Source organism: Arvicanthis niloticus, chromosome 1 (assembly GCF_011762505.2).
Source record: "Arvicanthis niloticus isolate mArvNil1 chromosome 1, mArvNil1.pat.X, whole genome shotgun sequence".
NCBI lineage: Eukaryota > Metazoa > Chordata > Mammalia > Rodentia > Muridae > Arvicanthis > Arvicanthis niloticus.
In genome coordinates, this window is record NC_047658.1 from 88,507,527 (window position 1) to 88,521,505 (window position 13,979).

Here is a 13,979-nt window from a genome sequence, read left to right on the forward strand (position 1 = left end):
ACAAGGTTATCTGTAATTTTGTTCATCTGTTTAAAAATATTTTTCATTCTTCAAAGCAAAAAAAATATTGTGGATTACATTGTCTGACTTCAGCATGATAAATCTAGGAATACATGTGCAAAGATTAAAATCCTTCAACCACTGGAATGTTAAAAACGCAACACCTTCTTGTCCAGCCTGGTAGTGTACAACTGAAATTCCTTCCCCAGATCTTCCCACTCCAAGTGCTGGTGAAGACATAGACAAGAGGGAAGCCTTAAAGCCAGGCTTGGTTGGACATGGCTTTAATCCCAGCACTTAGGAGGTGTCATAGTTAGGGCTTTATTGCTGTGAAAAGACATCATGACCAAGGCAACTCTTATAAGGGACAACATTTAATCGGGGCTGGCTTACAGTTTCAGACGTTCAGTTCATTATCATCATGTTAGGAAGTGTTGCAGCAACCAGGCAGACATAGTGCTGGAGAAGGAACTGGGAGTTCTATATATTGATCTGCAGGCAGACAGGAGGAAGCTCTCATTCCACACTAGGTGAAGCTTGAGTATAGAGACCTCAAAGCCCACCCCCACAGTGACACCCTTCCTCCAACAAGGCCATACCTTCTCTTGGTGCCACTCACCATGGGCCAAGCATATTAAAAACACCACAGGAGGCAAAGGAAGGTGAAGCTATGTGAGCATGGGGCTAGCCTGGTCTACACAGTGAGACCCTGTTTAAAAAACAAACAAACAAACAAACAAACAAACAAACAATCCCAAACCAGATTTCCCATATAACGCAGGCACACTACTACTGGGTATTTATATGAAAGCTTCAAAGTCAACCCTTACAGAAGCGCTTGCCCATCAGTGCTCACTGCAGTAACTCTACAACAGCTACGTGATGGAAGCACTAGATGCCCAAGAAAAAAGGAGTGGTTGAGGAAAACATGGACTGTGTGCACAATGGACCTTTTTTTTTCATATCATCTTTATCATATATATATATATATATCATATATATTTATCATATATATATATATACATATATATATTCAAATATCTTTATCTTTTTTTTTGACCACAGAGAATGAGGTTATGTTGTTTTCATAAAATGAATACACCCAGAGGATAATCATATCAAGCTAATTAAATCAGTCTCAGAAAGATATATGTTTTCTCTCACTTGTGCGTGGTTCACAGATTTTATACAGATATATATAAGTGTGTGTGTGTGTGTGTGTAAGACATGGAAGTAGGACTGGAATGTTTAGGGGAACAAATGAGGCTAACAAGAAGAGAGATGAGAAAGATGTGGGGAAGGGGCTACGGGGAGAATATGCTCAACGTACAATATGTACTCATATAAATATCTTTGTGTGCCAAATACAACGAGTATATATACACTGAGCATTAAAAATGACAATAAAAGGAAAGAAAGAAAGTAATCAGAACTGGCAGTATAACCATATGGCTGAGGTGGGCACAGCACGGGCCACCAGGATGGGTGCCCCTGGGCCACTTCAGCATGGGCCACCAGGATGGGTGCCCCTGGGCCACTTCAGCATGGGCCACCAGGATGGGTGCCCTTGGGCCACTTCAGCATGGGCCACCAGGATGTGACTCTACTGGGCCACTTCAGCATGGGCCATCAGGATGTGACTCCACTGGGCCACTTCAGCATGGGCCACCAGGATGGGTGCCCCTGGGCCACTTGGCTCTCTTCATCAATCTCACCCGTCTTCCCATCTCTGTCTACCAGATTGGGCTGTTTATCAGCTATGACAACGCCACCAAGCAGCTGGACACGGTGTATGATGTCACCCCTGAGCTGGCCCAGGCATTTCTGGAGCGGATCCGCTGCTCCAGCTTTGACATGAGGAACATCTCAACTATCCACAGGCAAGGGTGGCCCCGGGTCCTTCCAATGTTTGGTCTAAGGGCTGGGGAGACAGCTCAGCTAGTAACGTGCTTGGCAAGTGAGCACGAGGGTGAATTAGAATCCCCAGAATCCAGGTAAGAAGCCAGGTGTGTCAGCATGTGCCTGTAATCCCATCACTGAGGGAAGAGACCAGATAAAGACAGGAGGAGGATCCTGGGAGCTGGCAAGCCAGCCAGACTAGGTAACAGATGAGCTCCCCATTCATCAAGAGACCGCTCTCCAAAAAATAAGGTGGAGGGCAATTGAGGAAGATGTCTGATGTCATCTGGCCTCCATATGGATACACTCACATGTGGATGCATACTCACACACATGCTCATCACATGCACACATGCATGCATGTGTATGTGCAAATGCAGCCTAAGTACTCCTTGAAAATAGCCCCTCCCCCCCGTACTTCTCTATGCATTTGAGGAAAGGGATTTGCTCCCAAGAGCTTGTCACCCTTTGAAAAATATTTGGAAAAGAAAAGGGGACAAATCTTTGAGTGTCTCCTGGAGTTCAGGCATTTTCTGTCACCATCCCTAGTGCTTCTCCAGCCCTGAGCTGGAGCTAGGCAATCCTCACTACCTAGGGTGCCATTGCAAGGGGAACATGGCATTTCCATTAGATTGGGACAAGTGTTGAAGGCAGCGGGGGGGGGGGGGTTGGTTCCCATGTTCGAGAGGAAATCCTTTGTTACTAGGCTGTCAGCAGGGGAGCCCCTGACGTTCTAGAGGTCATCTCTAGAATTTAGTCCTGGCACCAGGATCCTCATCTCCAGCTACTTCCAGTTAAGGAGGAGGTGGTAAGACCATCTGTTCTAGCTTGGTTTTTGATGTTTTGATAGCATACCTCAATCAAGAGTAAGTTGGGAGTTTATTACAACTTATAGGTTGTAGACCATCATTGAAGGAAGCTAGGGCAGGGACTCAAGGCAGGAACCTGGAGGCAGGAGCTGATGCAGAGACATGGAGGAGTGCTGCTGACTGGCTTGCTCCTCATGACTTGCTCGGCCTGCTTTCTTATAGAACACAGGACCATCTTCCCAGGGTTGGTACATCTCCTACATCAAGCCGTGGGCCAATCTGATAGTGGCATTTCTCAACTGAGGTTTTCTCTTCTGCGATGACCCCAAGCTTGTGTCAAGTAGACAAAAACCCTAAGCAGCATACCGTCTCCTGTCTGTCCTCTCAGAGTATTGGCTGTCACATCTCATCTTACCTTAAAATCTTCCAGATAGATCCAGCTAGAGTGTGTGTTCATTTGGAACTATGTCACTGTCTTTCCCATCCATAATAAATTTCACTCAGCAGCAAGGATTCTGCCTTACTATTCCACACACCTGCCAATTAAATATAAACTATATATATATTAATAATATATATAATTATATATAATATATAATACATTTATATTATAAATATATATAAATACAAATATATACAATATATTTATATTATATATGATATATATAATATATATAATAATAAATATAAATTATATATAAAATATAATAAACTGTAAACCAGGTAATAAAAAGAACCTGTTAATTAAGAACATGGACCCTGAGAAAGCTTCTTGGGTTTAATCCCAGTTCTGCCACTTGTAAGTTGTGAGCTTGGCCATGTATTATCACCTTCCTGTGCCTTTCTTTACCCATATGTAAAATGGGAGACAGGAATCACGCTGCCTCATGAGGTCCTTTCAAGGACTCTTTGACACATAGTATGTGCTCAATAAATGGAATTTTTTTTTTTCAATTTTTTTTCAAATAAAGCTGTGTTTATTTATGGTGTATAGTATGTAATATTAGTTAATTTTTGTCCCTGTGACAAAATACTTGAGAGAACAAACTGAATGCAGTCAAGGTTCATACTGTCTTATGGAGGTTTCAGTCCATGGTTGCTTGACCCTGTAGCTTTTAGGTTTGGTGGGGGTGACACACAGACACATTGCAGTGGGAGCAAGTAACAGAGCAAAGCTGCCTACCTCATAGCTCCAAGGAAGCAGAGAGGTGAGGTGTAGAATGATTCTCAGGACAAAATATGTCCTCCCGGTTACCTACTTCTAGCAAGGCCCTGCCTCCTAATGTCTTCTCTATCTCCCATACCCTCGAAGATGTCACAATGGGCTGACATGCAGAGGGGATTCAAGTCCCTGAAGCTTAATCTCCTCCCCAAAGATTCCACCTCTGAACACTGCTGTGCAGAGGACCAGCAACATGTGAACCTCTGGAAGACATTCAAGACTGAAACTACAAGATTGGAGAGATGGCTTAGTAGATAAAGACAATAGCTATGCAAGGGTGAAGACCTGTGTTCAAATCCCAGCACCCACATAGAAGCTGGACATAGAGTCCGAGTATCTAACACTAGTTCTTCTATGGAGAGATCAGGGGAGATGGAGACAGGAGAATCTCAGAAGCTTGTGAGCCAGTGAGTCTGGCATACACATCTGTGAACAAGAAGAGAGACCCCGTCCTTAACAGGTGGCAGGTGAGGGCTAGCCCTTGAGGTTGTGCTCCTACCTTCTCATTCTGTGGCACTCACAGCACACACAAGTGTGTGCAACCCCCCCCACACACACACACATGCCCCTCTCCATGAATAAGAAAAATCCCACAACATATGTCTAGATTGTTTGGACTGCAGGGAAGGATTGTGGGGCTCTTGGCTCTGAGCAACCCCACTAGCCTCCTTCATTTTCCCACACAGGTTGGGGCTGTTGGTTTGTTTCTACGACGGTCTGGAGCTGCTGGATGCCACCCTAGCTCAAGTCCTTCTCCACCAGATGTTCAAGTGCAGCCGCCTCCGGGGCTTCCAGGCTGACATCCAGAAGGTACAGATGAGATGCGGGTCACTGGATCCTTGGCCTCAGATTCACCAGTTTGCCTGGATTTTGATAACATGTTATTAAGCACTTCAACCCTGGCAGATGGCATCTTCAGTCCTGGAGGGGAGGAGCATGGGGAGGCATTACAAAAAGCAGCGTAGAGGAAACGGATGAGTTGAAACACAATCAGAACAGCCATGACCAATTGAAATGAGTGGTAGGGATGGGTGGTCAGAGAATCTTTAGCGTCTGTGTCGAGCACAGCCTAGGGATGAATCTTAAGTGCAGATCTATTCAGGGGCCTGGGGTGAGGCCAGCAGTGCTGACAAGTGGCTGAAGGACAGGCCATGCAATCATAGTACAAGAAGCTCCACAGGAGTAAAGGCTCTGCCAGACTCCACCAAGGTACCGCTGAAACAGGAGGGTCACAATTCAGAGTCAGCCTGAATAAGACCTTGTCTCAGTACACACACACACACACACACACACACACACACACACACACACACACACAAGATGTAGCTCAATGGAAGAATTTTTTTTTTTTTTTTTTTTTTTTATAAATTGAAGAGGCAAAAAACTGGCTAGGGCAGGGGCCAAGCTGACAACCCAAATCTGACCTCCAGAACCCACATGGTGGCAGGAGAGAAGTGGCTCCTGAAAGTGGTCCCCTGACTGTGCTTATGTTCCGTGGCACATGAGCGACCCAGTTCTCCATGAATGAATAACTGGATGAATGTAAAATGGAGGCCTTCAGCTGATCCCAGCACAGGCAGCAAGGAGGAGCCCTGGACAAATGTTTGTTATTTACTGAGCTCCCAGACTTGTTTCTGGTTAAATTAGCAAACACAGATGGCTGCCTCCATCCCGTTCTCTCTGTTTATTTTCGTTTTTGAGTAAAGTCTGGTTATGCATCCCTGGCTGGCCCCCAGTTTGCAATTCTCCTGCCTCAGCCACCTGAGTGCTGGGATTTCAAGCACATGTTACTGTACCTATCCTTCTTATTTCTATTTTTTCCCCTCATTTAAGTTTCAGACCATTTTCTTAAATAAAAAATTAGAATCATAGTATTAGAATGTTAGAGAAAATCTTGGTAAAGCCGCCAGTAATTCCATAGCAGTTTTTCATGCAAAATTCCAAACACCCTGTTATATTTGGCGTCTCCCACCATGGTCATCTATTTGGCAAGGTTTTCCTTGAACACAAAAAGGAACACCTTCCGGTGACTGGGACACAGGTTAAGGATGCATGGGATGCAGAGCTCGGCAGTTCTCAGACTTGAGGGTTCTGTGGTTCGATCCTTACAATGCCCTTTACTGGGTTTTGCGCTACCAGCTCTGATCCCTCAACCAGCAGGAACAACCCTGCTGAAGAGAGCCGGAAACAGGGTTTCTTCCACTTAGCTTTGCTGCCCTCCAGTGGCAACTTTGAGATCGCATATGTGAAAATTATGCATGTGTGTCTGAAATGCATGCTTATACAAATTTATGTGTTAAAACAGGTCACGATCCTCATTTTAAACATTTATTTATTTATTTTTACTTAATTCTTTAGTGTGTGTGTCTGTGTGTGTGCATGTTTATGTGTGCACATGTGTGCACATGACGCCTACGCAGGCCAGACAGCAACACTTGAGAGTCAGTTCTTTTTATCCGCCTTGTGGGGTCTAGGATCCCGCTGTGGTCATGAGGCTTGGTGGCCAAGTACCTCCACCTGCTGAGCCATCTCACTGGCCTCTCAGTTTTTTGTTTTAAATTTTTGTACAGAGGCTACGATACAGTTGGTGGATTTATTACCTTCCTTACCAGAATCAGACGAGAATTCTTGACTGTAATTAGGGAAGTATATTACAACAAAAATAAATTGTTAAGACAGTTTTAGAAACATGCAGACATGTACAAGATGTGATTTAAGTGAGAGTATAGAGCATTAAGTAGTTCACATTATAAATTTGTAAGATCGTTGTAAGGTATAGAACCAACTGGAAAGATATACGTTAATTCCTTCCTCTCTCCCTCCCTCCCTCCCTCCCTCCCTCCCTCCCTCCCTCCCTCCCTCCCTCCTTCCTTCTTTCTTCCCTCCTTTGGAAAGTGTCCTATGACTGAGTCCTTACTCATTTGATCATTTCCACAGTTACTTTCATGAGTTTGGATTTTCACTTTATCTTTCTTGTACTGCTGAGAATTATTTTTATGCAGATTACATATTACCATGAAAAGGTCCCTGGATAGTTCACAAAAGGAAAGCAACTAAATATATGGATATGGAGTTCAAGATCACAAACAGGAAAATAGATGCTACAAAATGCAGCAGAGTCACAAGGGAATAAAATTCTTCCTGCCATGCTTGAAGGTTGATTTAACAACACATTAATATTTAAATGAAACCCAAAGTGAATTTTCAGCACATGAAAGCCAGGCCTGGAGGATGCATTCTCAGGGGGCCATCACTATCTGGCCATGACCAAGAATACTTTGTTTTGCAATCCCTGGGCCCATGTCTAGGGGGTGCAGTATGGAGTCCTTACACCCAGGAGGTAGTTGGAGGGAGCCACTGCCTTGCTTTCTCTCAAAGCTCACGCCAGTTCCTTATTCTTCCAGCTCAAGGCCAACTTCCTGAACATTGCTACAGAGAACCAGACCCTCAATGAGACCCTCGGCTCTCTCTCAGATGCGGTTGTAGGTCTGACCAGCACTCAGCTGGAATCCCTCTCCTCCAAGGCAGTGCACAGCGCCATCTCTACCCTCAACCAGGTTACAGGCTGGGGCAGAAGCCAGATTGTCATCCTGTCTGCCAAATACTTGGCTCAGGAAAAGGTCAGCTGGAGCCTTCAACTCTCCCCGAGTGCCCGAGGGCCAGTGTAATGTTAATTGGGTTGCTGTATAACAAAATAACATGAAGTTAGTGGTTTAAATAACAGAGGTTTCCTCCTCACAGTTCTGCATAGCTTCATTTCAAAGCCTGTTTTTTTTTTTTTTTTTTTTTTTTTTTTGGCTGTGGACCACAGCCATCTTTCTGTGTACTTATGGGAACTCCATGACAGCAAGCTTCCTCTGCTTTTCTATCTCTGTCTCTCTGTCTCTTGGTGTATACATGTGTGCTTGTTTGTGCAGATATGTGTGGTAGCCAGAGGGAGGTTGAGATGTCTTCTTCAAGGCCGGGCGGTGGTGGTGCACGCCTTTAATCCCAGCAATCAGGAGGCAGAGGCAGGCAGATTTCTGAGTTAGAGGCCAGCCTGGTCTACAGAGTGAGTTCCAGGACAGCCAGGACTACACAGAGAAACCCTGTCTCGAAAAACCAAAAAAAAAAAAAAAAAAAAAGAGATGTCTTCTTCAAGCATGTCTCTACTTTGTTGAGACAGGATCTCTCGTTGAACTTAGACCTTGCCATTTTGGCTAGACTGGCCAGACAGCAAGCCTAAAGGATACAGCTGTCTCGGCCTCCCACCCCAAATTCTTTTTATGTGGGTGCCTGAGATCCAAACTTAGGGTCTTCATGCTTGTGCAGAAAGCCCTCTGCCCACTGAGAGCCGTCTCCCCCCAGTTCTGGTTTTTCTTCTGGTAAAGACATTATTTCTGTCAGTCCAGGGCCCTGTCTAACTCTTATTATCTCCTGACTTAGGGTTTCTATTCCTGTGGTAAAGCACATCACCAGAAGCAACTTGGGAGAGAAGGGTTTATCTGGCTCACAGGTAACGTTAGGGGAAGCCAGGACAGGAACCTGGAGACAGGAACTGAAGTAGAATCTATTGAAGAATGCTTCTCACTGACTTGCTCCCCATAGCTTGCTCATCCTGCTTTCTTACATAACTCAGGATCATCTTCCTATAAGGCAGTGGCTTGTGCCCTCCCACATCCATCATCAATTAAGAAAACACCAGACAGACTTGAATAGAGGCAACTGAGGCATTTGCTAGTCTCAATCTAGCCTCATCATCTAGCCAGGTGACTCCAGCTTGTGTCAAGTTGGCATAAAAGTAGCCAAGATACCTCATGACCTCATTACATCCTAATAGCATCATTCAGGGGTTAAAATTCAGCATATGAATGTTGAGGAGGAACAATCATCCTGTCCGTAACAGTCAGCTATGTGTACATGCAGTAGAAGCAACAATACAGAGATTGTGTTGAGGATGTGACTGGCGTTTGAATCTCTACTCTGTCATCGACTTGTGTGATATGAGGCAATTGCTTAGTTTCTCTTTGCTCCAGTCCCCCTGTTTGTTAAATGGCTAAGAATAGCTCCTTTCCTCAGAACTGGTGCAGAGTACTTCTGAGCAGTCCGCAGGGAGGTGACTGAGCACAGGAAAGAGGGGACAAGCTGTGAGCGCTTGACAAGAGACTTGCTACTGAGCCATAGATACTTGCTGGACACACCCCCAGGATTTTCTTCTTTGTTCTCACTGCTCCCTGACACACCACCTAACCTGCAGGTTAGTTGGACTTTGACAGCTGTGACAGATATGGGAGAGAATCAGGTTCAAAGAGGAAAGATTTGTTTTGTTCTATGGAGTCAGAAATTTTGCTCTGTGGTCAGCTGGCTCTGTTGCTTTGACTATGAGGTCACACAAAGAATCATAACTGAAGGACTTTGTGGAAGAGTAGACAGTTCATCTTGAGGCAGCCAGGAAGCCAACATGTCTCTAAAAATGTTCTAAAAGGTGTGCCCAGAGCATACTTTATTAATCTCCTGGATGTCTCTTGATACGGGTTGGCAGGCAGGATCACCCATCACACTGGTGTCAGTGGTGATGGGTGATGATATTTGTCTCAGCTTTGGGCTGTGGAGAAGAGCTGTGTTGTAAGAAAGTTGCATTTGGAGGGCAGGAGCCTTGGTCCACACTGTAGCTATTCTTCCAGACCGTCTTATGGTGTGTGGGGGGAGAGTAGCCTCCATGTTGGGTCTTGTTAAAAAGGCTCCAAACTCCAGATACTTGGTGCCTAAGCCCTTAGGTTTCCCACTCTTTCTGTTCACACCCTTAGGCATCTCCTAGCATGCCAACTGGCTCTTGGCAGTTGATTGGAGCCAGTTCCAATATGACACTAATAACAAGCATTTATGAAGTTATTATTGTATGCCAGGACCTGTTCTAAGTGGATTAATCATTCTGTCTTCTGATCAACATAATGAGCTCATGGTGTTAACAATCTTCACTTCTGAGGTTACTCACATGGGACACAAAGAATGTTAGGGACCAAATTGTCAACATCACAGTGGAAGGGAAAGATAGAGGGCAGAGCCCAAGGCATCTGCCTCAGAGTTGGCTTTTGAATGCCATCTCCTCCATGGTATCATGGCTAGTTTTAGTTTTATGTCAACTTGACACAAGCTATAGTCATCAGAGAGGAGGGAGCCTTCTGTAAGACATGGCTATAGGCAAGCCCACAGGGCATTTTCCTAATTAGTGATGGATGGGAGAGGCCCCTGGGCTGGTGTCCTGGGTTCTGTAAGAAAGAAGGGTGAACAAGCCATGAGGAGCAAGCCAGTAAGCAGCACCCCTCTGTGGCCTCTGCATCAGGCCCTACCTCCAGGTTCCTGCCCTGTTTGAGTTCTTGTCCTGACTTCCTTCCTAAGCTAAACAACCCTTTTCCTCCTCAGTTTGCTTTTTGGTCATGGTGTTTCATAATAGCAATAGTAGCCCTGACTAAGAGAACCACAGTCCGCTTGGGTTTGTTCACTTTTGTACTGGAGGCCAAGGCCAGTTCTTACTTTGTTCCTGTAGCTTCATGGTGATTTCATTTTGAGGCTCTGAAGACCTTGGATTTTCTGGACCTCAACTGAGGCTTTGGGGGTCCATGGTGACACTTTCTATACAATTAATTCAAGGGAGCAGAGAGAGATTGTTGCAGTCCCTCCTTGTCCTAGACAAAGAGGCCTGTCTCTTCCCTAGTGTCAACTACCAAACCCAAAAGGTCTATGAGTGCATTGCTCCCCATTGGGTCTCTTGGCTGTCACTCATCCGGGTACCTACATCAAGTTAGCCTGGTAAATGTCTGAGAGAGCATCCTCATGGCTGTTTCTCTGCTAGGTGCTGAACTTCCACAATGTCAGCCAGATGGGTGTGCTGCTGGCAGGGGTGGGCACACAAGCCTTCTACAGCATGGACCACAAGGATCTCTGGCAGGTGCTAAGAAGCCCGGTTTCTCAGGATATGTCTGATTTGTCACCTGTCCAGCAGCAAGGTGTCCTCAGCAAGGTGAGAGGTAGATGCTCAGTCCTTAGCCATGTGGCTTACAGAGGATGCAGTTTTCAAAGTCTGTGGATAAATTATGACCATGGCACAGTTGTTTTGTCTGGCATTGTCTTGGCAGTTGGTGTGTGAGGTGTTCAGAATTCCCCCCCCCCCCCCCCCCCCCCCCCCCGACATAGTTTCTCTTCTAGACATAGTTTCTTTTACTATGTTACACTTTTCTCAGACAGCACTGCTTTCCTAGCCAGTCCGATATGGAAGACTTTTCTCAAACCAAACTTCTTAATTGAATTTCAGGTGATGATTATTATTTTTTAACTTTTTATTGGTTCTTTGTGCATTTCACATCATGCACCCCAGTCCCATTCATCTCCCCCTCTCCTCGTACCTGCCTTCCACCCTTGCAACTTCTTCCCCCAAGGCTGAGGAAAAAAATCTCCTTGTGGAAGCTGTAGTGTATCACACTGCTTAGTGTATCACACCCAGTTACTGCTTGCAAGTGTTCATGGCAATGACTCATTGATCTGGTTCGAGGCCTGTGGCATCTGCTACACTATCAATACTGAACCTCACTGGACTCCTCTTGGATATCCTGTTGTTGCCTGTGCCATGGGGATCCTGTAGCTTTGGATCTGCAGGACTGGCCCCTTCACATGCTCCAGCAGTTCACTGATGGGGCAGATGTTGGGTTGTGCCAACTCAAAGCCTTGGACCTGGGCCTGAGAAGTATTTTATAATTACTAGTTTTAAGGTGCGATCTCACTGTGGAGCCCTGGCTGGACCTGGATTATCTATTCTCCTGCCTTGCAGACGTGCACTCTCTATCACAGTTGGCTCTTAGAACATTTCAAGAATTTGATTGAATCCTGAAGATCCCAGAATGCTTTGGACTGTGTTGCTCTTTTGGGCATTTTGCTTACCATGCACTTAGTATGTCCAATTACAAAATCTGCTAAGAAACCAAATTCAGTGTGCTTGTTTGAAAATACCAAGGCTTTGTGAAGAGCAGTAGTGGATATGGGCTCAGGGTGTCAGTTCACAGTTGCTTGTTTCCATGTGCTTGGACAGAGTGTCATGGCAGTGGAAGTGTGGCTTAGAAGAGCTGTTCACTTCCTGGCTGATCAGGAAGTAGAAAGCACAACAGGAAGTGGCCAGGGGTAGTGTATCTCCGAATATCTGTCCCTTACTGACCTACTTCCTCCAGGTGTGCCCTGCTCTTAAAGTCTCCACAACTTCGCTGTAACAGTGCTACCATCTGGGGAGGTAGTTTTCAAAACATGAGCATTGTGGGGGCAATTCGTATTCCATCTCTAACAGTAGGGTTTAGAACTACACAGACTCAGGCTTGAGTCACATTGCTAAGTTTTCAACATACCACTTTTAGGCCTCAGTTTGATTACCTGTAAAATGAGGATAGCAACAGTCTCTGCTTGATGTGGTTGCTAAGCAGATCAAAAATGTTTTATGGTCCAGGAAACAGTGTCCAAATACAATATGAATTCAGTGTCTTCTTTATAAGGCTGCTACTATCTTTCCTCTCAATTTCGGCAGCTGATGGAGGCAGAAGATGCTGCTTCAGGCATCGTGGAGGTACCAAGAGCTCTCTTTAAGGAGGTGTCTCTCTATGATTTACGGAAAGAATCTCGATTCAATGCTACAGTCCTGAAGGAAAAGGAGCTCCGGCGGGGCCAGGTAGGACTGAAGTGCTCACAGATCAATCCTGTGTCCTTCTGTGGAGCTGAGAATGGCACCCAGGCTCTCACATGGCAGGCGAGTGCACTGAGTTACACCGTCAACTCTGGGCAAGCACTTCTCATTATTCCTTTTTATCTGTTGAGGGTCAGTTTGATAAAGGCGCTTTATTTCTTTGTTAATACGCCCAGGAAATAGAATAGAAGCTAGACAAGGCGTGAGGATGAATTCTGGCTGCCATTTACTAGCTCTGGAGAAGTGACTGCTCCTTACATGGCCTCTGTTGTCTTGTGAGCACCATGAGGATGATAACAGGCAGCAGTTGTGATATAGGATACTGCCTGAGAGCAGCGTGCTGTGAATGTTATCCACCACTCTACTTACGGTTAGATATTCCCAGCTTCTAGGATGTTTGGAAAGGACGGTGCTGCTGACACTGATTCCCACCCATAGAACCTTCTGTTGAGTCAGCCACTTTCATTCACTTGTGAAATAATTTTGCATGCATGTGTGTGCGTGGTATATATCTGTACATGTGTGTAAGGGCCAGAGGTCAACCTCAGGTGTCTTCCCCAGTCACCCTTTACCTTGTTTTTTTTGAGACAGAGTCTCTCAGCTCTTACCTAGAACTTGCTGTCTAGGTTGGCTTTTCAGATAGTCTCAGGGATCCCCCTGTCTTTATACCACCAGTAACCATGCCTTGCTTCTTTTCATGGGTTCTAGGGACCAAACCCATGTTCTCACACTTGGCCCTCAGTCTTTATTAACTGAGCCCAGCCACCACTCCTGAAATGTGTGTGTGTGTGTGTGTGTGTGTGTGTGTGTGTGTGTGTGAGCATGTTCCATCTTGCTTGAGACAAGGTTCCTTGTTGTTCACTGAGGCATTCTTCCAGCTAGCCAGCCTAGGAGTTTCCAGGGGCTTCATTGTCTCTGCCTTCCGTCTCTCCATAGAGAAACTGGGATTACATAAGTGTGCTACTGTACTGTACTCGGCTTTTACATGGGTTTGGGAGATACAAGTTCAGGGCCTCATGCCTGTGTGGAAAGCATTTTACCTATTGAGCCATTTCTCCTGGCTCTGGACATGTTTACTGAGCACAGACTTAGCATGTTCCCAGCACCACTTAGGGACCAGGAATGCTGAGGCAACAAAACAGCTGAACACCTCTGTGGGGTCTTTTATGAGGCTGGCTGGTGTTACAGCATTCTGCTGCCATGTGACCAACCACTGCCAAGTCTAGCAGCTTGAATACTTGTTTTATTTTGGAAAACTCACCCTTCTGTAGACAACCTTAAGGCATTTTTGTCCCAGCAGCTGGGGCGATGGAGTTTTCATTTCTAGAGACTGGGAAACCTGTGGGGG

General features: G+C 45.5%; 1 protein-coding gene across 2 annotated transcripts in view; it reads left to right on the forward strand.

The window, feature by feature from the left end:
• Otoa (otoancorin) overlaps nt 1–13,979 on the forward strand; it is a 72,662-nt gene that overhangs the window by 28,644 nt on the left and 30,039 nt on the right. For both annotated transcript variants that reach the window (XM_076942071.1, XM_076942064.1), the window contains 5 exons: nt 1,741–1,880; nt 4,617–4,740; nt 7,335–7,550; nt 10,763–10,930; nt 12,476–12,616. In XM_076942071.1, coding sequence (XP_076798186.1) covers nt 1,741–1,880; nt 4,617–4,740; nt 7,335–7,550; nt 10,763–10,930; nt 12,476–12,616 — 789 coding nt within the window. The remainder of the gene's footprint in view (nt 1–1,740; nt 1,881–4,616; nt 4,741–7,334; nt 7,551–10,762; nt 10,931–12,475; nt 12,617–13,979) is intronic.